At 35.0% G+C, this 27,524-nt stretch overlaps 1 protein-coding gene across 1 annotated transcript in view; it reads right to left on the reverse strand.

Annotated features, from left to right (window-relative positions):
• Positions 1-27,524, reverse strand: part of dpyd.L (dihydropyrimidine dehydrogenase L homeolog) — a 404,384-nt gene that overhangs the window by 133,259 nt on the left and 243,601 nt on the right. Inside the window, exons 14-15 of the mRNA XM_041590529.1 lie at positions 15,851-16,015; positions 4,446-4,514 (exon numbers count right to left, since the gene is read on the reverse strand). Coding sequence (XP_041446463.1) covers positions 4,446-4,514; positions 15,851-16,015 — 234 coding nt within the window. The remainder of the gene's footprint in view (positions 1-4,445; positions 4,515-15,850; positions 16,016-27,524) is intronic.

Genomic DNA, 27,524 nt, shown 5'->3' on the forward strand with positions numbered 1-27,524 from the left:
TCTCTATTGCATTCTGCCACTTTTTCTCCATTCCCTCTCACTCCAATCTCAAATTTTCTTTACTTCTACCTCATATAGGGCATTTGAAAGGGTTTACTTCCCCTATCGTGTAATGACTAACCATTAGTCAGTGGGAGGAATGTGTTAACATTGGCACAGAGTTGCTATGGCTAATTATTGGTTTAAAAAGGTACGCTCACCCATAATTTTGCTCTTTGGACTCCAGAAGGACAGGGAATGCAGCTGGAGAGTCTAAGGCAAGAGACTTCAGTAAGGAGCCAATTTATGAGGGTCCTGGGTAATAAGATAGCTCCTGTTATAGCATGCTCTAGGAGGATGAGGAATGAAGCTAGTGTGTAGCTAATATGAGCAGTCCTATGTTGCACTAGAGGGATAATGTGGGGTTAGTTTCTCAAGCAACAGCCACTAGAGTATGGACTTCATATTGTAGGGACTCTAGGAAGAATACAGAAGACACTACTGCATCTTTGACATGCTGGGTCTGGCACCCTATTTAAGGAATTGTCATTTAAGTCCACATTTAATGAAAATAAATCTGCTATGCCTGTGTAACATAATACCTTTGCTTTGATTATTATGTGAGAATTGTAGTTCAGCCTAGAAACCCTTAACCTCCACCAATTTGTGAAAGTCTGAAAGATGCATAATCACATGTAGCAGTATTGAGCCTGAAGAGCAATAGGAATTAAAGTTCCCACAGCCCATAGTGCTACAATTTCAAGATCCTCACATTTTATGTCTACTATACTACTTACTCTTTCTTTTCCTTTTCTTGACCATGTTTCCTTCTCATCTGCTGATTCTCTATTATGTGCTTACCACCAAATGCATTTTTTCATATTATTATTTTACTCATACATTTTATACTTCACAATCCATAACTGTTTGTTCACAAAAATAATTATCTTCCCATTTCCACCAGCTTTTACCTTGCTATAAGTTTGAAAATGGAGTGAAAGGATTAAATTCACTTTCCACTGGTGGGGTGTTCAAAGATCAACTGGACCATATTAAATTAGTCTTAGTTACTCATATATATTTGGTAGCAGAGTATAAAACTGTCCTGTTTTTCATTGTCCATATTGTTTCTAACTCTTTCTACATGCATTCGTCCATGACTGCCACAGAGTTCGGATTATTTTCTTTACAAACATAAGGATCTTAATGTTCATGTGTTGTACTTCATCAGGGTTAACACCCTTTAAATTGGAATCCATTAGTATACGAGTTCATTGATCAGTTCAATTGTCAGTAAACTACTTGCACAAAAGGTAATGTAATACAAATTATATATGAAAGACAGTGCATAGCACTGTGTATAAAGGTCTCTGGACAAATGAGCAGAAAGAATATTACAATACTTAACATTGTTAAAATTGTTACCACTAACAAAGCATTTCAAACTGAGCCTGACCCATATTAACATTATTTTAGTATAGGGTATGGTTTATTGAATCATTATACGCAAGATTAGCCACAAGCAATTAATATTAAAATTAGCCTCTCTGACTTAGCATAGAGGCTTTGCAAATGAAACTATAAATGGACCAGGAAATGAGGCTTAGACCTAATTCACATTATCCATTTTGTAAGTGGCCTAAACTGCCATATAATGCCCTTACTATGCTTTCAGCTCTTGACCCCTGCCAGACATGGCACTTTACATTGAGAATTATTGTTTAATCAATAATGTACAATTGACCACTTTGGTGTAAGACAAGCCAGCATTAAATTGCCTTCCTGAGCATCTGAGGCCCAACATTTATCTAAAATAGACATTTAAAACATAAAAACTTCAAAATAATACAAGCATTTTTTTTTGTATTTTAACTATTGCTCTATACCTATCTGTCTCAATATGCTGCAGATAGTAAACATTAAACGTGGTCTTTTTTTCACATGCTGAACTACAGAATAGTGAATTGTACATTTAATCCCCCTTCCCCTAAACTGACAACCATTAAAGATGAAAAGAACACTAAGCATCGCAGTCCTATAAAAAAAAATAAAAGGGGCAACATAATAAAGCCATTCATCATAGTTAGCTTAAAGTAGTAAAGCTCTTGTCAAGCATGGATTTCACAAAAGATTTCATGGTCAATTAGGTAAATACAGGTATAAAATGGACAAAGTCTTCAAGATCAGAAAGCCAATTACTGATTATGTATAATTTCATTCCTCCAAATCCCAGAAGTGTTGTTCATTTACAAGGTAAAAAGAAAATAGCCTGCAACATAAAGATAGACACATGACAGCATTTTGTGTAGCTGAGCCAATGTTCAATTATATTTTTATCAGCTTGCAGTGCAAGAACACATAGTCTTCTGCAATATAAATTTATATGTACAATTTCTAAGATCCTGTACAAAAACAGAAGTTATTTTTAAATGATTTTTTTAGGGAATGGGAATCTTCTGATTTTATTTTCCCTATTATATGACTCTTGCCTGCCACACTTTTATGAATGGTTATTGCATTGCCAATGCATCTTTTAGTCACAACAAACGATGACAACAAAAATGTAACAACTTTGCGGTCATATCTACTATCAGTTATTTGATGGCATAAGTAAAAAAAAATATGATTATTATTAACAGAATACTGATTAATATTTTATTTAATTGTTGAGTAGAGGTTTGTAGAAAATTAAGCTTTATTTCTTTTTGGAAATGTTAAATTTTTTCTACCTTCACAATTTAGGCAATTCTGTCTAAAACCTAGTAATTTGTTTACCTGCCTTCCCCTGACACTGTTCTGAAATCTCAACTTGTAAAAGTAATTAACTCTCAAGCGAAAATGATAGGCCCATTGTTTTGGGTCTTGTGCTTTGGCCTTCATTCTCCACAATACATCTCTTGCATATTGGTTCATCTTTACTGCAAAAATATTTTTTCCCTTCACATTATACGATTTGTATGCCTCTTGCCTACCACCCTTAAAGGAGAAGGAAAGGCTAAAATGAAGTAAGCTTTATTAGAAAGGTCTATATAAATACACCAGTAAAGCCTCAAAGTAATGCTGCTCTGAGTCCTCTATCAAAAGAAACACTGATTTTATTTCCTTCTATTGTGTACACATGGGCTTCTATATCAGACCTCCTGTTTTCAGCTTAAACCTCCAGGGCATGGCCTTGAGCATACTCAGTTTGCTCCTCTCTCCCCTCCCTGCTGTAATCTGAGCCCATATCTATGAGCCAGCAGGGAGAGACTCAGGCAGGAATTTATGTCACACCAAGCCAATATGGCAGCTGCTATCCAGTAGCGTAACTACTGGGGGAGCAGGGGGTGCGATTGGGCCATTGTCCGCTCCCCTCAGGGCCCCCAAAAGCTCGCGTGCCACTTATTCTGGCCAGTTCAGGGCCCGACTGCGCGTCCTGTGCCAGGGCCCACCTCCTCTAGTTACATTGCTGCTGCTATCCTAACCAAACAGAGAGAGTTCTAGAGCTGTTTACTCAAGTATGGTAAACATTCTGCAGAATAAATATAGTTTTATAGCTTGCACTATTGTGGCTAATCTATTGGCAATAAACTGCTTCAGTAGCTTTCCTTCTCCTTTAATAACACAATAATACCTGCTGTATTATTACATATCAGTTTTATTATTATTTTCCATTTATATAGCATGAACATGTTACAAAGAAATAGAAGGGAACCATCCCTATTATAAAAATCCATGAAACTGTAATGGATATTTAATACAGCTGTTATGTTGTCTTTATAGTTGTAAATATATTTAAAGGGATACTGTCATGGGAATTTTTTTTTTTCAAAATGAATCAGTTAATGGTGCTGATCCAGCAGAATTCTGCACTGAAATCCATTTCTAAATTTTATTTATATTTTGAAAACTGACATGGGGCTAGACATGGGTATCAGGGCAGAATTCTGCTGGAGTAGCACTATTAACTGGTGCTTTTTGAAAAAACATGTTTTCCGATGACAGGATCCCTTTAAAGATTTATTTAGAAGTTCCTCAAGATTTTTAACACAATGCATGAGCTATTTTTTATTGCTCATGCAATATGTAAAGCTCTGTATTAATGTATAGCGCAAATAAATCTGTCTGTTTAATATTATCATTATTTATTTAAATCCAAGAGTGACTTATACCCGTTTCTTTGACAGGAGTCAAAGCTTTCCCCCAGAGGATTACTACCTGTCCCTGATGGTGGCCCTCTTTTCTTTTACTTTTAAAGCCAGTTAGCATAATACATCTACGTCCAAAGTTACCCTTTAAAGTTTTGCTATGCTTTGACATAAGTTAAATGATAACATACATATACATGTCCATACATTACATGTGTGCATACAATACCGACCAATATTTCAGATTCCTTATCTCTTTTCTTCTTTATGGCATATATTATTAAAATGGTTTATTCAAACCAAACTACAAGAAAGTAATTTTATGGTTTCAACCATTACCTCTGCCATTAGAGAAAGCTCTGTCCAGTCATCCTTGTTGTAGCTGCACATGATGCTGGCAATAATAATCTGGAATTCGAAAAAAGAAAAACAACATGCTTGAACAGAAATATGCAAAAAAATAAATAATAAAAGGCTTAAACTAATGTTCAATACACATTTTACAAAAACGCCAGTAATAGCATTGTTGATTAGATTTTATGCTGCCTTAGCTCAGATTTCGATTACTTAAGATGTTCCATTGATTTTCCATTTTAACTTCTGTTTTGTGCATCGCTCCTAGTTACATCAGCACAGTAATACAAACACTCTATGAAAAAAAGATTTTTTTCTGTACCCAACCCAGCCATTATTGAAAGATCTTACCCAAAATATCACAGGGTGGACAAATAGCAAGTTCTAATTGTCACCCATTGATAAATACAATTCTAAAAGTCCTATAGGAATGAATAGAACATAAGTGAGTTTTTATTAATTAAGCTCTAAACTCACATTTTGATAAAATCTGCCCCTTAGAGCTGAATCGCCAGATATAGAGGCAGAAACAACAGAATTCTACCTGTATCTGATGATTCAGCAGTAAACACTGAGCGATGTTCGGGCACCTTCAAAGGCACTCAAAAAAATTTCTGATCTGGTCGACCAGCCGACCAGTTTCCAAGTCTTTTGCCGACATTGGACGGCTTGTCTCCAGCCATTCTTGCACCGAATATTGTATGAAACGTTGAAACAAAGCCCATGTTAAAGTATAACTTTTTGAATCTAATATAGAATTTGTACTCTTTATTTCTACACACTGGAAGAAAGCATAACTGTAACCCAAGCCCATTACACAGTTAAAAACAGTGTAGAATAGTATCCCATTTATATTATTCATTTAAAACAATATCAACATGGTTAACGGCACCCCCAGCAGTGAAAGAAATTGGCAAGAGCATTCCCACATAATTATAAAGTAGGAACAATAGGTTATGGAATAGCATCCTCATGACATTCTACAGTGAGAGAAATGAATGATGGCATATCCATCACATTGCTTCACCCCCCTTCCTTAGGATAACAAACTGAACTACAAGATATTTTGGATGAAAAGCTCACAGCTTGTTTATTAACAAATAGTGAATCGATGAGCGAAATTTTTGCCAAGTTTTACCATTAAAATGACACCCATAATGTTGCAAAAAATGTTGTTACTCATAGACTTTAATGCATTTCTGCGACGTTTCACCATTTCGCCCATCACTTAACAAATTCACATAAATAACGACCATAATAAATCAACATCAGTGATGAGCGAATTAGTGAAACGCATTAAAGTAAATGGTCATTCTTTTTATGGCGACTTTGTTATTCTAATGCATTAAAGTCAATTGGCATTTTTTCTAATGGCAGACTTTTGTCCTAATGCATTAAAGTCAATGGGCATATTTTCTTATGGGTGTTTTTTCTCTGAAAAATTTTCCACAGCAAATTTTCACCACCCTTTCGTGAAAAAATGTGCACATGGTGAAATGTGTAAGTTTGCCGCGAATCCATGGCTGGCAAATACATTCACTCATCACTAATCAAAATCAGTTAAGTGTAGGGCATTGTAAACAAGTACATTATAAAATATTTAACCATTAACTTTCATAACATCTGATTGTTACAAACCATCATACCCAAGACTGAGGGGCCCACCTCTTGTCCCTCCTAGGTGAAGATTTCCTCCATAACTTGAGCCCCTTTTCACCAGGCCTGTTCAATCACTTTGGCCCCAGGCCTAACCCCCGTTATGGCCCTACACTTGATACCATTATCACTGGCTCCCCCCTCTGGGGGAGGACAGCAGGTTCAAGGTTAAAGAGAATACCTCCTTCACTTCCTTCCTCCTCTAACACTTCATGTAGTACTGTATTTGGCCTTGTACCCAACAAAAGCTGCTTTCAAATGTAGTAGTTACAGTGAATGATTCTGTGTTGCCTTATAAAAAGACTTTCTTTAATATATTTTCATTGTATTTTACATTGTAACTATGGTTATAAATGCAGCTGAAATACCATTTACACTAAATAATCCTGTTAGATCCCTACTGAATATACAGCTTAGCAATGAGTATCCCAGTGCAGTTATGCTTGATATACTGTACAGGGCACTTTCACACATGCCTATCAAGAAATAATTAACAGTTTATACTCGTCCACATTTATCCGATAGTTCATGGTAATGGAACTACTGAACTAATTAAAAAAAGGAGGAATATAAATTGCAATGCAAAATACTGAACAAAGTGCAAGGCAAAAGTCATGTCCTGCTCAGTCATAGCTTGTTGATGATAACCAACCTGTAAATAGATCGAAATGACGTGACCAGAATAATTGGCTTTATTACAAACACATGGAATCAAGGCAACAATTTTCTACTTTAGAATATATACTACATTTTTTATTAGACAAAATCACAAGCATGTGAGAGGTGAGCTGCTGTAAATTAGAAGTGGCTGAGATAGGTTTTGTCAAATTATATTCATGAAGCCTAAATCTCCTTTGGGATCATCCCAAAGAGTAACGAGTCTGGAACATCTGATGCCTTCGACAGCTGTTAATTTCATTAACAAGTTTATTAATTAGGGAAACATTGTCTTATTTAAATTTTTATTACAAAACAGAACAACACTGTGCTTTAAAAGACAATGTTGGAATAAATAAATGTCAAGGGCGTGCAAAGGAAATACTTAAAAAGCTTTTCTACAAGCAATTAAAATAGCATTTACTTTTTTGGGCAGCTTAACCCCAACCAGCCCTTCCACCTCATTTATTTTAGATGGTTGATTTCTATAAATAGCCTATTATTTTTAAAAGATAAAATATGAAAAAATATGAAACATTCCATTTCAACCTGGCAACTCCCTCTGTGTTTATTAAATTCCTGAGTGTTTATTTCAAGAATTTCCATTATTTATGCACTCAGCCACAATCTGGCTGACACAGGGAGGCAGATTCATTCAATTTCTAATACAAATCACAAACTTGATCAAACTCAACCCCTGGAATATTTTCTCAAATAGTGTAAACGTGATCTTGATTTTTAATATACCTGTATTTGCACCTTAGAGAATGTAAAGATGCACAAACCGTATATGCAGGATTGCAAATTAGTTCAAATTGCTAAGATCAAGAGAAATGGGAAGTTTCTGCTGGAACACAGGCATCTCTGTCATAGGGATGTGGTGCCTCTGGGTTGTACAGTAACTAATATGCATAAAATACATTTATCCTCTGGTGTGTTGTACAGTAGATGGGCTGTGTAATGAAAGTCACTGAGGTTGCCCAGGTGCAAAAACTCATAAAATGACCTATTTTACTACTATATAAACAACTCCTTAACAGCAGTTATACTGTACCCCACCAAATAAGCTGGGAAAAAGACCAAGATATTAAAATACCAACAGAACACTGGTCCTTCATCTATAACTCAATACATTATCACCAACACCTCACACTCTCAGCGCGTGTGTTCTTTGTTATATGTGGGTCCCTGGAAGGGGGACCAGCAGCTTGCACCTGACGTTACAACAAGCAAATTGGTATAGTTAAGAATAACCTGCATAAGGTCAATACATAAATCATTTAGAGCATCCAAAACACAAGAATTTACATACAAATTAATACTACAATAGTATTATACCCCCCTACCAAATAAAAACATATGTTTCACAAAGCTCAAGACCTATGCTGGTGATGTCTCAAGCATAAAGGCTCATACACCCACCTTTGGTTTCAATGCAGCGTGTTATTGGAAAGAAATAATAACTACAATCAAAACAGTCACCCAAGAAAAAATAGCTACTGATTTCCTTGGTGATCCTCCACTATGATCCGCAAAATTCATCTGTATTTAATAACCAACTACTCCTGTTCATGCGACAAAGGGCAAAAGCCATGATACCGAAAAATGGAAGGAAACAGCCTCACCTACAACTCAAGAATGGATCCTCCTTCTGGAAGAATCCAGGAAAATGGAGGAAATAACATCCATCATGCATAACAAAAGTACAAAATACAGGCATATATGTTATCTGTGGATAGACAAGCTATAATGATAAACTTTTAAGGTCTCTAAAAAACCCCTCTCATTGCCCCCCAAAATATCTGAAAAATAAACTACCTTGGTTAACATTTAGAAACCTCTTGTTAACTGTCTAATGGTTTTAAAAGGATAGAACTTTGAAATTATACAGCTCTCTTTAACCTGAAATCATTGCATTGAATGACAATGTGATATTTTATACAAAAGTCTTAAGTATGCATTTACTCATCTACCCTCTCCACTCCTTTCCTTTTTGTACCCCTACTACTTAAAACTGCATAAAGATTTTACAAAATTAAATAAAATGACCTATATTGTTTGTGGGACAGCTGCTCTTACTTTTATGAATTTTTATGTGTTTGCCCATTTTCATTAAAGGGGCAGTATAACCCTTTTCAACACAAGTTCAATAAATATGCACTAAACATACTATTTGCATTATGCAGGGGAATAATGTGTGCACTTCATCCAAAAATTTAGTAGCTTTAATTTCTAATGTGTCCTGTTTGCCATTTAAACCACAGGCAAAAAAGTATGTTCAGCCCAAGGTTTAATTAATAGACATATTAATAGACCAGCAACTACATGGTAATGTCTTTCTGTAATAGTGACACTACAAATCCTATACATGTTTGTGAAGGAAATGCTAAATTTTTTATAGTCATACTCTACATTTGGTGTATTATTTTAGTTTCCATATTAAATGGCAACAACAAGGGTAATAAAGGTAGCATTCAACGGCAGAGATTTCAGCAAATCCAGCAGAGATAAGTGGAAGATTTTGTAGTCCTTAAGAAGACAGACAGACTCCCCAGCCCTCACTCACTGGAGCGGTGTTGGGGGGGGGCTATCACAATTAGTCAAGGTATCATTTCATTTTATTGCGTGAATGTTTTCATACTGCAATTTTTATCATCTGTTTTTTCATCTTGGTAACACAAGAATTTACAATGAAAGGACAAACATGTTACTAAAAGTGTCCTCCCACGTATAACTAGATACGTACAAGTGCTTGCATTATAATGGTAGACAGACAAGAGACACAAGGTCATTTTAGGGTGTGGGTGAATGAGTCTGCTGTTTGGGTCATTGGTGGTATTGGGCTCTTATCTTATTATTATTCTGAAATTTTTATCTGATTTTTTTTCATACATAGATCACCCACCAACCCCCTTTTCGGTCAGTACTACTCTGGCTCTTTAATGTTCCACTGTAGCTCTCATCTGTAAAATAGGATTACCTGATCACTTGAAAATACAGGGACATTTCATCTAGAAGACCTACACTGATTGAAAATGAATTTAAATACAATTAGGGCAGCCATGTAACATGCATTCATTACACGTCACTGAATGTACATGCACTTCTTCATGCAACACTCTTTCACGTGTCATTAGTCAATACTAACACTCCCCATTAGTCCATATGAAAAGCTTGACAACAATACAGACTTGACCATGAACAATTTATTTACAAAATCAAACTTAGGCTAGAACCTTAAAATTGTGTGGGGGGTGCAACTTTACTTACCTGCACAAGTTGCATGCTTTTATGAAGACATTGCAGCATCAATAAAAAAAAAAGATAACATTATAAAATGGGTTTGCCAGAGCTGCTACCTTACCAAGTGCCCAGGGCAGCAACCATGCATGGATACATACTTTATATTGCCATGCAATTACGTGCAGCATTTCAGCACATATTATATAGTACACTGATTAATGTACAAGAAATGTATCAGCCATGTCAAACATAGCCACATGTTCATTTACCAAAACAACATACAATTATGGAAAGATATTGCATAAATGATCTATCATTTGAACTTTTGGTGGAATGTTCAGATTTAAAAGCCCGGGGAAATATGCAAAACAGAACACATAAGTGATAATAAATATGAAAACCAAAAGGACATCTAACAATTGTGCAATAATAAAGTTAACAATTGCCAATCCTGTCATGCCTCTGTGAAGCACAGGAATTATCTTGTTATTAATTTAATAATAGAGCATTGAAGTAAATAATGCCAGCCACTGACACCAGTAACACTGTCTCTCTTGGGAAATTTATGTCTGTAGGAACTGTCAATCCAGACGGATATGAACATATTACACATTGCACCTCTAGTCTATAAATCTATTCTTCTTGTGCTGCCATAATAAGAGGATTCTGCATAGTGATAAAATCCAGCAATTCAGAAAGGCTTGACCAAACTGACCTGTATTCTTTTCATTTTTGAAGTTTTTTCTGTTTCTTGTATAAATAATTTAATAAAACATTAACCTCTAGCCATTTTGTATGTGTTTAGAATATTTCATTTTGAAATTAAAATCAAAACATACAATACTCTGAAAAGTATATTACCTATAAAGCATAAATAATAATCTTTCCGGTAATCATATTTATTATGTTGCTTTTTAACAGTGGAGGTAAGCAGCCCACACATAAAAAGCAATTCCGAAAACACCAATTTTCTGTTGCATTCTGCATGAAATGGCAGTTAACGATTGTAATTTCCCTTATAGTTTTTCAGTTTGGTGCCCACAGAATTTTCCATTACGATAATTTAACATATTTAAGGAATATTTAAAGAATATTCTTTCCTCAAATTGTTACACATAGATTAACACATTTTGTGATTCATGTAATTGTTGCCATATATGAATATAATATATTCTAAACAAAGTTTCAAATATAGTAACATACTTTTTGAAGGATTTTCAATTTCCAAAATCTTTTGTGCAGCAGCTGTTTTAACTAATGACTGCTTTTATTAAAACCAAATTAAAACCAAAAACGTTTAAAGGTCTTTAGCTGTTGTCTAAAATGGCTGTTTCTATGGTTGCACAAGGTTAATAAGATGAAAAAGCACTCTGTTTTTCCAAAATAATTGCACAAGTACCACTTACAGTAAGTGTCAAAAGCTTCATTGTCACAACCATGTGTGGGCTGCTTTCACATGAGAAGCTACTGAGCACCTGCTCAGTAGCTTCACCTTAATAATGCAATCTTCTTCTTGTCTTCATCACATCACATCAAAATAGTGGGTGTTGACTTGCAGGTTCTTTCTTTGGCACTATAATGCTGACAAATTCTCAGCATCAGGTCCTTCCTATGTTGGCCAAATTTTTGTTGGTGCCCTTAATATGCCAGTGTATTAAGGACACCAGAATTTACTTTGACTACACAAATGAAGTATGATTTCATTGAGAGAAAAACTCTTGTGCTCAAGTATGTATCATAAAAAATAGACTATTGCCAGGGTTACTTTCTTTTAATCAAAACCATTTTGTAGTAGAGCAGGCACTCAAAGAAGCAGCCTTCCAGAAAGACGTGTAAAAATGACTTTGGTTTATTTGGTACACATGAATGCAGACTGCTCCTTTGACTGCCTGCTCGACTACAATATGATTTTGATCCACTCCCTCAGCTAAAGATTCAGGGCGGTAATTTGGGACCTTATTTCTTGTCTTACTTTCTGGCAATCACTGAAGAAGTATCCTGAGTTCCAATAGATGTATTCTTTGTGACACAGTAAGGATGCTGAGATTATTATCAAATAATGATGTTTTTGGATACATTGGACATTGTAAGAATTCTGGTTACAATACTTATTAATTAAGTATAAACAGGAAAGTTGCACTTCTTTCTATTTTTGTTGTTTCTAAACGTTGTGATATTGCAAATAATAAAAACATAGTTGGCAATTGTAATGTCCTGATAGGATATTTGATCTTGAAGTGTTTAGGCTGGCACTATTTGCTGAAAATATCAAGGTCCTCAAAAGTGGTGTTAGTATATTTTGGCATTTCCAAAATATACTAACACCACTTTTGAGGACCTTGATTTTTTGCTCTCAACACCAACAGAGAACACACCCTCTTTCAAAAAACAGTATAAGCAAGATAGAAGTGTTATGCACTAGATAAACAAAAAGCATATTCAAATCCAGGTGGTCCATGTCAGACCCCAAATAAAATGCAAAGGTCAAGGCAAATTACAAGGGTTTAAGGTTTGTAGGCCAAAATCATTCACGAGACAGAAAATCACTAACGATGGTTGAGCAGATCCTATAACAGAGAAGCCAGCTTGGGCTATAGTTTTGGAGCTAAGGCACAAGTAAATGAAAATGGAAATGTATGGTAGTGCCAAAGAAAGAACCTGCAAGCACGACCTCTTTATGATCCAAACATGTGGGTCCAACCATGCAAAGTGTGCATGTTCAACAACATGAGCAAGAGACATCTGTCTTGGTCAGGTATAGAATCTGACAGAAATTAGTAATAGGAAAATGTACTTCTGTTTCCACAGAATAAGTCAAATACAAGAGTCCTCTGCACTATTTTTTTTAAAAATAGTGGTGAGCACAACTTTCCCTTGTTTCCACAGAATAAGGGCATAGCTACTATGTGCACAAAACGATAAAATATTAGGTAGAAATATTTGGAAATGACTACCATTGGGTACACCAATCATAATTTAAGGTAAAGAGAATGTCTAATTAAGGATATGAAATGAAACTTGAGGAATCAAAGCTTTCAACATGCTGTGACTGGATTCATCCAAGGGTCTTAGTCTATTTTTTGTGGGCACTTTAGGTGCTCTTTGGGCTCATGTGCCCCTACATCCCAGAACATACAGTATTACAAATGTGCAAGTAACACTGGGATAGTGGACACAAGTTACATAATATTTTCTTATTACATAAAACTAAACATTCCAGCAATATTTAATTTTTAGATCATGCAGTATACATGCTTTGGTTTCTCAACATAATACTGTACCAAAAACAACATAATTGTGCTTAATATATTGATAATGAGTGCAGAGGACCTCTTGTATTTGCCTATAATTTATTTAACATTGAATTTTTCAATAATGCTTTATTTTTAGCTTTTTTATGTTACTGCTTATTCCTTATTACTACTCCCCAAAAAATAAGAAACTGTTGGTTGATTTAAATTGCAATGTGAACAACTTCAACACTTGTTGTATTTTCTAACTGACCTTTAAATTACAAATACAAAAAAAAATATGAACGACGATGTACTGGAATACCTGCCAGCTGTGAAGCCTGGAAATAAACTGAATATAGTTTAATCTGTTTCAAAATTACAACTAAAACCATATTCCAAGATATGATTTGAATCAGAAAATAACAGTGTCATAAGTGCTAGTCGAGTAAAAAATATTTAAGAGGAGTGGCTTGTTCACCATGTCAAAGGCTGCAGGGAGATCTAGAAGCATGAGTATGGAATAACCAATAGTCAATAGATCTTCGGCTACTTTGGTGAGTGCTATGTCTGTTGAGTATGTTGGGTGGAAGCCAGATTGAAGGGGTGAAGAATGAATGATGTGAGTGAAATGTCAGACAAGGTAGTTGTAAACAAGCCTTTTCAACAATTTGAAGGCAAAAGGAAGTAGGGGAACTGGATGATAGCTGGTAGGAGAGCTGGAATCAGGTTTTTCGAAGATTGGAGTAATAATTACTCGTTTGTATATTATGTTTGTATACTGATGTGCATTACCAGCAGGAAGTTAAAGTTTAAATAATTGGATACGTGTAAAAGAAAATCAATTAAGGAATATTTTAAAATCTGTAAATCTGGTGTGTTTGCTTCAGAAACACAACTACAGTTTATATAAACAAGCTGCTGTGTAGCCATGGGAGCTGCCATATGGACTTTTTTTGTCGTGGCAGTTTTGTGAAAAAAATTTTCAGATGGCAAAATGTGGAAGTTCCCGCAAATCCATGGCTGGCAAAAAAATTAGCTCATCTAGGTTTATATCCAAATGAGCATAATCCAAAAGAGAGTGCAGCAGGTGAAGCAGTGTCAATAGTAGTAAGTCGTTTTTAGTACTAGAGAGAAGGTTCCAAGACTGAAGATGAAGTCATGAACTAAAGTGAGTTTATTGCAGATTGATTGTGCACTCCAGAGAGCACATGAGAAAGGGAGGGATGGTGAAGGTTTATGCAGATAAGGTTTAAAGAATTAGTGGTGTGTAAAGTCTTAGAGGCTGTCGAAGAGATTAAAGAGTGCCTATGATAAAATCACTGAGAGAGTTGTGAATTGGACCAGGTTTGAGGAAACGTCTCCCCTAGCAGTAAGAAAAGTGAGACAAAATGTAAACTAGATTTAAACCACAAGAATAGCACTATTTTGTGGGTTACATAGGATTTAGCAAGTTAACAATGAAAGCTAGTGTGCTTAGATTGATTAAGGGTGGCGGGTGAAAGAGAGATTTGGATTTTTGGGTACTTTGATGGAAATTACAGCTCAGTGGAAATATGGAGAACAGAGGAGAAATAGAGCTTAAGAAAGAAAGCAATTTGAACAAAGTAAGATGGTAAAACAAGAATTATCTTGTTGATAAACGTAATGAAGAGCAGTGGTATCTGCATTATATACCCAGTGTTCACTGGAAAGTTCCAAGACATCTGCTTCCCAACTACAGTATGTACTGGACCAATGAGATTTAAATCTGCCATAGTCCTCCTGCCATGCTTACCGCCTGTCATGCTTCCACTTAAGCAAATGCCCGGATTGAGCAAAAGGCTATATGAATGAGTATGAGCAGTTGATTAATTAAAAATAGTCCAAGTCCAAAGACCTAACATTCTCATTGTCTTGGTTATCTGACATAACATCAGTAATTGAGAAATTAATGTGATAGACAGATCAGGCAACATAAATGGACATACCATAAATAAATATCAATAGAGCACACATAACCCAGAATTAAATAACTGCCAATGGTATATATATATATATATATATATATATATATATATATATATATATATATATATATATATATATATATATATATATATATATATATATATATATATATATATATATTATTATTTTTTTTTTCACACTTTCATAAATCTGCCTCTGCCCCATATGTGTACCTTATAATTAGTTCTGCTCTTCATGGATACTATTATTAATGCAGTTTGCATGTACCATGCATTGGCCCTACCTACTTATCTGGTAGTCATTGTGAATACTTAGAGTAAGAAGATTCATTTTTTAGCTGGAGCCACATAATGTATAGGCAGCAAAGATGCATCTGTGCAGTACATGTAAGACATGTATCACCTGGTAAAAGGTAAGTTAGTAACATTTAGAGGTGCCCAGCCCATAATTCCTATAAAATTCACATGAAGTGGATTAGTAATGTATCAAAGATGAAACCTGAAAAACAGACATGTTATAGGGTGTAGATGAGGAGTAAATCTGAAAAGTAATTTCCTTACTTCTTTATAGCAATAAAGATTTATTAAAAATTGTGTGCCACAAATATAGGCCTTTATATTTGTTATTACTTACATGCTTTGGAAAGTCAGCTTTAAGCTCAGTGATGCTTTGACACCAGTATGCAGCGGTCTTTTCACTGATAAGTTCAATATTGAGGAAAGATCCTTGACCTGGGCCATATATGGAGCCAGAGGTAGTTCCACGTATGATTCTCGGAGATACGTTTGTTACTATATCCTGCAGACAAACAGAAATGTAGCTATAAGCAACAGTTTAGACATTAGAACACAAGAAGTGCTTAATATGGATCTAAATTAGTACGCTCATTTCTGAATAACTGAAAAGCAATACTATGGGATTGATATACAGAATTAACAAAACAAATATTTAGGATTGACAAAACTGTTTTTCACGCTAAAACAAATTATTACTTCACAGAAAAGAGCTTTATCTGAATCATTAATCCTGCTATTAACTTGCATAATGATATGATGGGTGTTAAAGCTTTAGCAATGAGTTCTAACACTTGATATCACTGAAAGGAGCTTGACTGCTCAAAGCAGTTAGACAAACTGAAATGCTGATCAAAGCCGTATACAGTATGTTTTGATAAATGTGTCAATTGCCTAAACATTTTTTCTAATGTCAGGAAATTGATAATAAAAAAAAAAACTGTTGGAAATCCCTTTGAATTCCCCAGTTTAATATATACTTAATCTACTGCTCTGTGTTAATAACACAAAGCAAACAAGATAAAATTATTGCACAATCCAAGTACCTATATTTTAAGCAGGTTAATGAATACAATTTAAGAAATAGCTATACAGCACGTTAGTCAATAAAATATCAACATAATATGCAGAATATACAGCATAAAAACAATGAGAGAAAAAAAGAAAACTAATACAGAACAGCCATGCTAAAATTATTATTATGTCACTGATTAAGAGCAGATCTGGTTCATCAACACCTGACAAGCCGGCAACTAGAATCTTGTCATATATTTACAGATAGATAACATGAATAGCACCCTCATGTATTGTAGATGGGTACAGTACCGTGGATAATCGAGTGCACGAGTGATGGGCTAGAAATTAGTAATCTACTGTTTTGTTTTACACCTTTACAAATGTTTCTTGGTGGTACATAATATCACATCATATACAGTAACAGTGACATTAGCTGCCTGGATGGTGAGAGTTGTTCAGAAACAGACATGGGAGTGCTCAGTAAATGTCTATATCATATAGTATACCTGCCTGTATTTTTTTCAAGTCATATGCACAAAAAAAACAAACTCCCTCCCATAAATGATATGCAGTTACATACAGTATACAATCATGCCATGGACCTGAAAATACAAGCTGCCATCACATATTCCACACAATTATAAGGAGACTGAAGCCAGAAATTATAATGGAATTGCACGGCTCCTATCAGAAATCCAATATTTCCACTGGGGCCCTATATAAAAGTTAAAATTTGAAGTCCACATTTAGAATTGCTTCAGATTTTTGGTTTGAACAATCATCAAAATCCAACATGAATTTCCTTAATTCACGCTGGTTTTAAGCCATAAAAACTCTGTGATTTCCATAATTTTTATCTAACGGGCTTTTCATATAAAGAATAATTTCAACACCTGCTAATGTTTACCTTCATAAGAAAAGCTTGTTAGAAACCAACAGGAATAAAGGACATTCATGTTTCTTGGTGAATGCTCGGGTGGAAAAGCTCAATCAATCTTAAATAGGGCCCCATTGTTTTAGGGCCTTATTAAAGACTAGGGCCCATACAGTATTATATAAAACACATAAGCAGAATAACATGTTATCACAATGGAATAATTGTGGGATACTGAATATATTAAACACTGCGTTTCTATTTAATTATATTAAGACCATGTACTAAATTGAAGTACAAATAAGAGGTGTTTAGTAATGTGCCAAATTTTTTGAAAAACTGCAAAAAAATATTGCTGCAAAAATACAAAGTGACTAAGCACTCATTAATTTCCATGTATTTTACACGGAAAAAAATCACCACGAAAAACATCCATCAATTTCAATGATGTTGGAAATTTTTCGGCAAAGTGAAATGAGACAGATCCTCTTAGCACTATTGGTTTTATAGACAACCCTAAAATCTGCTTTGTTAAACATTGCATATAGAGAACACAAGCAGAAAGACTTGTCTGATAAAAGATAGGTCTGCATGAGTCATTCATATTCTAAAATTCCCAAAATATTGTTTAAATTTCATTATACTGAAATTATACACTTCTTCCTTGGTCATCCTGACAGCTTAAGATATGTGTGATATTATAGCATGAACCCCATTAGTACTAAGTAATTAAGGTCAATTTACATAGTTTAATTAAGTGCCATCCCATACAAAACAATTAAGGTAATATGCATACTAACTGGATTTCATAACATTTAGACATTTCTTTTCCCACAAGATAGACAGGAAACCTTCATTTGCATTAATTAGTGCTGCTCTGCATATGTTTGATAAGACATACCCTTGCCACAAAATATGTATTCCCAAATCTCTCAAATGTCCCATTTGCTACACAAAAGGAAATTCTCTCAGCCCATACTATAAATCCTTCTCTTAATTTATCTTTGTAAATTATTTCATTACCAATTAAGAATTGCCACATGACTGACAACACAGAACTTCACAGATATTTAATATGTAAAAGTAACTTTATTAGCTAGTGTAATGCCTTTGGGGCCATGAGTAGCTACACTGGCAAAATATGCAGTTACACTTAAACCCAGACACAGAAGCAACTTCCTTCAAACGGAGATAAGTAGACATGCTAAACACTTGACAAACTTGAACTCTAGGGATTCTGTAGCTTAAAAAGGTACATTATTAAGAAGATAAATAAGCACAGTTCAGTTGTTCAGCAATATCCTAACTGGCTATAGAATGCTGCTGGTAGAAATAAAATGTCTTTCCAATGTGCAACCAATTATTCCTATTATCAGAAGTCACAAACAACTCCATTAACGAACAAAGAAAATGATGTACTTTCTTTGTTAAAAAAAAAGGTATGCTTAGTTCTCAAGCAGAACCAACAGTTGCCATGAGGCTACCTTAGGAATATGGGGCATGGTTTACACTAAGAGTTTGCAGGTATGCTCTTGCTCCTCCATTGCTCCACTTATGCTGATTTTTTTATTAACAAGTCTTTATAAACCGGCAATATATTCCAAATACAATCTAAAAGGAGACGGGACCATGAGACACAAGTGTTGAACAACATCAGGAGTGGCATTGTGTATGGCACATACCAGGTGGCAATAGCTTATAGTGTAATCACATGGGGGAAATGTGGCTAACGCTGGCGAAAATTCAACGTCATTTCGGCACTTTGCCGATTTACTAACGGTCACTGGCGTAACTTAAGCAGACTCTGGTGCAACTTCACACTAACAGCAGGCGAAGTTGCGCTATGGCGAAGGGACGTAACTACGCTTATTCACTAACTTGTGGATTTTACTGACCGTTACCTCTATCGCCAGACTTGCCTTCACCACCTCAGACCAGGCGAAGTGCAATAGAGTAGATAGGACTTGCTTCAAAAACATTTGAAGTTGAAAAACGCTGGAGTCTTTTACTTTTTAAGTGATAGGATGAAAAAGATTGTAAATTTTTTTGGGGGTACCCTCCTTTTTCCCTACATTTCCTAACATATGGCACCTAAACTATACAGTGAGCACATGTATAGGGAAAAATAACAACTTTATTTTATGAAGGTTTCCCAGACTTGTGTAGTGTAATGTATTTGCTGCAACATATACGTCCATTGTACTTTAACTTGGCGTCGTATGCAAAGTAGGCATCGCTAGCGTAACTTCGCTTTGCTTGACGAACGCTAGCGCAACCTTTCGCCTCCCTGGGCGCAACTTCGGATTTTAGTGAATTTGAGCAGCCCTGGCAAAACTATGCCTGGCGAAGTGCGGCGAAGCTGTGGCTAGCGCATTTTCGCTAGCCATCTTCGTGAATTAGCGTTGTCCAGGAGAATTTACAGCTGTTGAAGTGTTGTGATGTGCACAAAGCCAGCTCTGGCGAATTTTCGCCGGTTAGTGAATTTGCCCCATGGTGTCATGAAGGAATGCTGAAATAGATGAGGGTAAGCTTTTCTAAAGAAACATGTTTTAAGTGATTGTTACAGGGTTTGGAGTTTGTGGAAAAAAATTCTGATGTAACATAAAAAGTAATTCTAGCTCTGGGAAGTCTATGAATGATAAGATAATTACTGAGTTGTGGAGTAGTAGATTGTAAGATGAGCACATACTGTAGAGTGGGTTGGTAAATACTTGCAGATAATACTTGCATATAAGTTTAGAAATATTGGGTAGGGAGTTGTGATTATGAACTTCTTTGAATATTGGTCTCCTACTGATCTTGGTCTTCCAAGAGATCTAAGTTTATCTTTTACATTCTTTCTTCTTGTATCAGTAATAGGCTTGCATTCTTTGTAATGTGCCCCCTATAGTTATAGTGATTAATGCCTGTTATTTACCTTCCACCTGAAAGCTAAAAACGTCATAATGGATAGATTTTCAGACCGGTCTAGTGTTCTGTATTATACAGTTTTGCATTCTAGCCTGATGTACCCAAGGAGATTACCCAGTTCCTGTTCAGTATACTCTTATTGTATATATGAACATTAGAGTGCTCAGACTAAGGAGAGGTGTTTCATCTAGTCTAAAGGTCAAATAACATTCAGTTTTTTAATAAATAATAATAAATAATTTGTGTTTATTAACTGTGAGTTTGTTCAAAGTAGAAAAAAACTCAAATTATACAAGTTAAAATTTTCATAAATAGGCCTCCCTGTTTGTGCACTTAAAATCATGGGGCATAAAACATTGGTGTGAATATTTAGAATATTTTGAAAATGTTACTTTGCCAAGTTTAACTCAATCATGCATTTGGTTGAGGCCAAAACTTTTCCATCTCAACCCTAGTAAATTCTTACAATTTCCTATAGATGGATGAAAACCTACATGGCAAAATGAGAGCAGTTAATGAGATTTTCATACCTGGCGAAGTCAGTTTCATTATTTCATCAACAACTACATTCCCTGTGTCTGGAAACATTTGAAGATGTATAAATAGTTTATAACCGAGAAAACCTTTTTGGCAAAGTAGATATTTTATTGTCTGCTTTATTCATAGGTCCAATATTTGCAAACACTTTAGTTTCATATATAACCTATACAAACAATAATTAAATTCACTTACAAACCGAAGTCCCAGAGATCCCTTTGAAACAGAGCAAATAGCTATTAGATTACAATCCTAAATTCACTAGAGAAGTAGAACTATTTATACCTGTTGGAAATGAAGCATGAAGTACTTTTTCAGACAATGTTATAGAAGAAAAGAAATAATACAGCAAAGAAGAAAATGTGTAGGTGTTGGAGACAATGCAGGAAGATACAGTATGTAGTTGTCACATTTTAATTATAACAAACATAGAAGAAAAGACAACATGCATTGGTCAATCTTTTGAAACACCCACATGCCTGTCAAAAGGATGGAACAATCACATCCAAAATATCTACCAACAAAGAAAATGATGAAGTGGATTAAAAGCATTTTATCTCATATAATTTTGAAACAAACATGCTTTTATTGGGGAATTATGTTGTTTTATATTCATCAAAGGTACAGGTATGTTGTTTATGTTACTTAGAGCTCAAAACATTTACATTAATTTAAGAGGCCTATTTATTAAAGGTGAAATTTTAGTGGTTTTAGAGGTGTTTGAAAATAGGGTCAAACCCCTGGAATCATTTGTGAAAGATTCCGGTGAATACCAAACTGAATCCAAACCCTAATTTGCATATCAGGGAGGGAGAGCGAAAAAGAGAGCTGCGCATGGAAGGCTTTTTACTTCCTTGTTTTGTGACAAAAAGTCACATGATTTTAAGGATTCATTTCGGCCACGAACGAGGATTCGACTGAATCCGAATCCTGATGAAAAGGTCAAATACTGAACTGAATCCTGGATTTAGTGCATCCCTATTTGAAACCACAACTAAACTCACTATCTATAAAGCCATGAATGTCATGAAATTTGTTAATAGATCCGAATAAAAAAGTATGAATGAAACATAACGCTGAATGATCTGAAAAAAAATCTGAATACCTCTAAAACTTTGTTTTTCAGAAAATTCCTACCAAACAAAATCCCAAACCTCAGCTCCAATTGACTTCTATTGGACCTTGACATCTTTTACCTGGCAAAGTTTTGGTTTTTATAGTTTTTACACTTAATAAATGGGTCACTAATTTGAACACATTAGGAGAGGGTATTGCTTGCATAACTTGCATAAAGCATTCTGTCTCTGGAGATCTTATGGGCAATTCCTTCTTTCCAATATAGGGTTAGGGTGATTTTGTAAAGTAAATTCAACTAGAAAAATGAATTCTGTTAAGATAACCAATTCATGGCTCCTGTTGTCCATAGTTTATCCAATAATTTTTCCATTAAAGCAACTTAATATGCAGTATATTGATCATGGATCATAAACATGTTCTCTATGAACATTGAGTTATAATAGATTGACCATGATCCTGCATATAATTGCTCTATTGAGGGCATCAAAAATTGATGTTAATAAATATCATATATTGACATTAGATTTTAGGCTCACTTGCCAATGTATAGTTATTATTTACACCAATATATTTGCTTCTTGAGTACATAAAGTGCATATTGTTCTTGGAAAAGTGAGGTTTTACTTTTAAAAAGAAAGCATATGCAAAGTGGAAAAAGACTTATAAGGCAATTCCTTTTCATGAAGACAAAGATATTTTTGAATTCTTATGGGATGTGAAGAAAAATTGCCTGAAACCAGGTTGTTCAAAGTTCTGCATGGCTAAAAAATAAATGCATGGAATAAATTGAAGTCGATTGACTATGTGATGTACACCTACTTTCTGATTTTTATCTTCCACGTGCCATTTTACCATCTACAAGAAAACAATATACATTTCAATACACTCTTGTATTGTATTTCTTGAACCAAATTCAAGGTTTTTTCACGTCAAGCTTAATTTCTTGATTGGAAGATCTACCAATAAATCATTGTGGGTGAGATGAATACAGTCAAATAGGTGGAAATGTGAATCACTCCTAATTGTGGTTTTATGTTGACTTAAACTCTACATTGTGCGTATAAATAAAGATTGACCTTAATGCAAACCATTTTGAATGCAATTTCTAAAGCAAAGTGGTTGTCAAAATGAGATAGTACATTTCAAATTCATAGTCATAATTATAAAAAGATTTTCTTAAATGGGTGCACGTTATAGAGTGTGTACAATATTAGTTTAAGACATAAATAATCAAGCAAAAAAATCAGACTAAAAAACATTTATATATACCGCCCACATAAATTCAGGAGTAAGAGTAAAACTGTTATCCTATTACATTTCCCCAGTTGGATCACCCAGGCTAAACAGCAACATGACATGGTTGATAATGCACTTTTATACAGACTATTGTTCTGTATGACTAACTAATGAGTCTGTTAAATTACACACTCAAATAAGAAATCATATTCAAAGAGATGGATTGGTGAGATGATATAGATTAACATGGGTGAATTTTTAACCTATAGAGAAGCATGCAAAAAAGAAATCAGCTATAAATCAAATTTATCTAGAAGGTAGCATATAACTGACTGCTTTCTATGGCATACTGACAACTATGTAAGGACTACACATTCTAAACATAGTTATCTAAGGTCAGTGCAGTCCTAGTAGAGATTTTAGTCCTTACAAAGACACACAAGCACAAATACATATACACACACGCATTTCATCAGAAGCTAGTCACTGCTTTATAGGATGATAGTTGCATGGGAAAGGTGTTGCTGGCCTTTGAACAACAATATACCATTAATCATACTAGGGCTATTTCACACCTCCAGGATCACAGTTTCACATTGAAAACATTGTGGCACAGCTTATGCCCTGAAAAAAATATACATACAGTTAGGTCCATAAATCTTTGGACAGAGACAACTTTTTTCTAATTTTGGTTCTGTACATTACCACAATGAATTTTAAATGAAACAACTCAGATGCAGTTGAACTGCAGACTTTCAGCTTTAATTCAGTGGGTTGAACAAAATGATTGCATAAAAATGTGAGGAACTAAAGCCTTTTTTTAACACAATCACTTCATTTCAGGGGCTCAAAAGCAATTAAACAATTGACAAACTAGTGAACAACACTCTCCAGGAGGTAGGCGTATCGATATCCAAGTCTACCATAAAGAGAAGACTGCATGAAAGTAAATACAGAGAGTGCACTGCAAGGTGCAAGCCACTCATAAGCATCAAGAATAGAAAGGCTAGATTGGACTTTTCTAAAAAAAAAAAAAAAAAAAAAACATCTAAAAAAGCCAGCACAGTTCTGGAAAAACATTCTTTGGACAGATGAAACCAAGATCAACTTCAACCAGAATGATGGCAAGAAAAAAGTATGGAGAAGGCGTGGAACAGCTCATGATCCAAAGCATACCACATCTCTATAAAACATGGTGAAGGCAGTGTGATGGCTTGGGCGTGCATGGCTGCCAGTGGCACTGGGACACTAGTGTTTATCCATGATGTGACACAGGACAGAAGCAGTTGAATGAATTCTGAGGTGTTCAGAGACATACTGTCTGCTCAAATCCAGCTAAATGTAGTCAAATTGATTGGGAGGCATTTCATAATATAGATGGACAATGACCCAAAACATACAGCCAAAGCAACCCAGGAGTTTATTAAAGCAGAATATTCTTGAATGGCCAAGTCAGTCACCTGATCTGAAACAATTGAGCTGCATTTCACTTGTTGAAGACTAAATTTCAGACAGAAAGGCCCACAAATAGCAACTGAAAGCCGCTGCAGTAAAGGCCTGGCAGAGCATTAAGAAGGTGGAAACCCAGAATCTGGTGATGTCCATGAGTTCAAGACTTCAGGCTGTCATTGCAAGCAAAGGGTTTTCAACCAAGTATTAAATTAACATTTTATTTTCAGTTTTTTTAATTTGTCCAATTGCTAATGAGCCCCTGAAATGAAGTGAAAAAAGGCTTTAGTTCCTCACATTTTTATGGAATCTTTTTGTTCAACCCACTGAATTAAAGTTGAAAGTCTGCAGTTCAACTGCATCTGAGTTGTTTCATTTAAATTAATTGTGGTAATGTACAGAACCAAAATTAGAAAAAAGTCTCCGTACAAAGATTTATGGCCCTAACTATATATGCCAAAGGGAAATTTGGAGTTTTTCGCAAGCATTAGGAAGTCAAGAATCTTTACACAAATTAATGAAAGAAAAGCAAAAGCTAAGTAATGAAATGGTGAGAAGTCACCACGCTTGCACACCCTGGCTCTCCGGAATACGAATACCTTTACCTTTATGTTATATGCTTTGCATTTGTACAAGTGGAGCAGCATGGTTTCACCTTGTAATATGTCACGTTCCTTTCATAGATCCTTTTTGGAATTAACTCCTCTGTATAAATATAGAACATTTTCCCTATTTGACCAGCATCTTGAGAAATACACAAAAGCTCTGTATATGCTATCTCACTATATCTGTCTGTGATAAAACATTCTAAAACAAGTCAGGCATTTATTTTGTTCCCAGCCATTCCAGATCACCTCTAAGATGGTCATTGTTCTTAGTGTAAACATTAGAATTTGGCCCTTTGGTATAATGGAGGGTGACATGCCTATTACCTTTTTGTCATGTTTCAAGTTCCCATCTATAGTTCAGCGCAAATGTAAAAATAACCAATGAAATGTGAATGAGTGTGTCAGCACGCTTCATAGACCATAAGCTCCCCATAGACAGATTGGCAATGAGAACTGCAACAACTAACCCAGAGGGTATAAAGTTCAGGGTTGTCTGTATTTAATGAAGTTGCTGACCTGGGAACACTTTGCTTTTGGGCACTATTCAAAAACAGAACATTAAAAAAAAGCAAACTTCTTGTTAATATTAAAAAGTCAAAACCATACAAACTGCTAAGGGACACTTGTAGGGAAACAACTCAGCTTGGTTAAAGAAGATAAGCTTTTTTATTAAAAAACAGTTATTTAAGGGTTGTTGCACTTGCATGCATGTTTACATTTTATTTATTGATTTACTTCCACGGCCATATTTTCTTCTAAATGACAACCATTATTACCCAGTTTTAAGCAATATTGATAAATTACATTGCTTCTCTTCAATAAAACAATTAATGTTTTGTTTTGGATTATCGTTTCAGTGAATTATCTACTAACCTTTCACTGTACAGAAAAGCAGTCCTATTGTTTCTATACATTCAAATACACAGACAATTAAAAAAATAAGACTAGGTGACATTTACAATGTATAGGGTGAGGTGCAAAGTGCAAAAACAGAAGCAAATCCTTGTTTTTTACACTGTACCTGGAGGCATCCCCGAAACACCCACTAGTTTTCCCATAATTCAGATATGCAACAGTGCTAGTGATACAAAGCAATTGTGTTTCCCCTGCTTGCCAAATGGCTGCTTTTGCCCCTAACATTAATATAATGTAGAATTTACGGATTATATGAAAACAAATGCCAGAAACACTACAGTATCTTAGCTCATATAATAGGTTTAATAATTGTATACCAGCTCCTTAAAGGGGACCCATCACCCATAAAATGTATTCCAAATCCTATTTTATCATGTTAGGCAAGCAAAATTAACTTTAATCACACTATATAAATTATTTGAATCTTGTTTCCATCAGTCTGGGACCTCATAACTATAGCAAGCAGGCAGGAGCCATTTTGTGGACACTGTTATTAAGGCAAGCCTTGTATCATCTCAGAATCTTGTCTGTGCACCAGAATGGGGGACCTGTTGTCCATCCTTATGCCCTGGTTACACAAATAAATGGTTGAGAAAACTGGGGGAATGTAGGAAGAGCAGTGACAACTAGGAAGTGCTGAATGGAAAGTTAAAGTAATTGCTTGCCCCACCTCTAGTGCCTATGAACAGTAATAAAAAAAAGAATTTCATATTTCATGTTTAATTTGAGAGGCTCTTTAATTATACAGCTGTTCATGTCTGGGTGACAGGTCCACTTTAAGAAAGACATAATTCAGATACAGAAGAAATAATCTGATTAACATTTTTATAGACTTCATTTTTATTACTCAATTAATATATATATTTTTTATTTATATATCGTATGTGTATACAGGTTTCTTATGTGTATATAACGTATATACAAATATTGAAATCCACCCGGGACTATATATATATATATATATATATATATATATATATATATATATATATATATATATATATATATATATATATATATATATATATATATATATATATATATATATAATGTTCAAAGTGGACCAGCACACCAAATCTTCAATCAAAAAATGTTTATTTCAACATCACTCATGTGTCCAACGTTTCGGCCCACATTAGGGCCTTAATGTGGGCCGAAACGTTGGACACATGAGTGATGTTGAAATAAACCTTTTTTGATTGAAGATTTGGTGTGCTGGTCCACTTTGAACATTGTATACTCTGATTGACCAAGCACCCACTTTCGACCAACAAGGAAGGAGTGCAGGTACTTTGTGAATACATATAGGCTAGAGTTGGATAGCCGAAACGTTGAGGAATAAAAGCACAGCCCTTGTGGCTTTTTTTCATGATAAGTCCTGTGAGTGCGGT

Source organism: Xenopus laevis, chromosome 4L (genome assembly GCF_017654675.1).
Source record: "Xenopus laevis strain J_2021 chromosome 4L, Xenopus_laevis_v10.1, whole genome shotgun sequence".
NCBI classification, from domain to species: Eukaryota; Metazoa; Chordata; class Amphibia; order Anura; family Pipidae; genus Xenopus; species Xenopus laevis.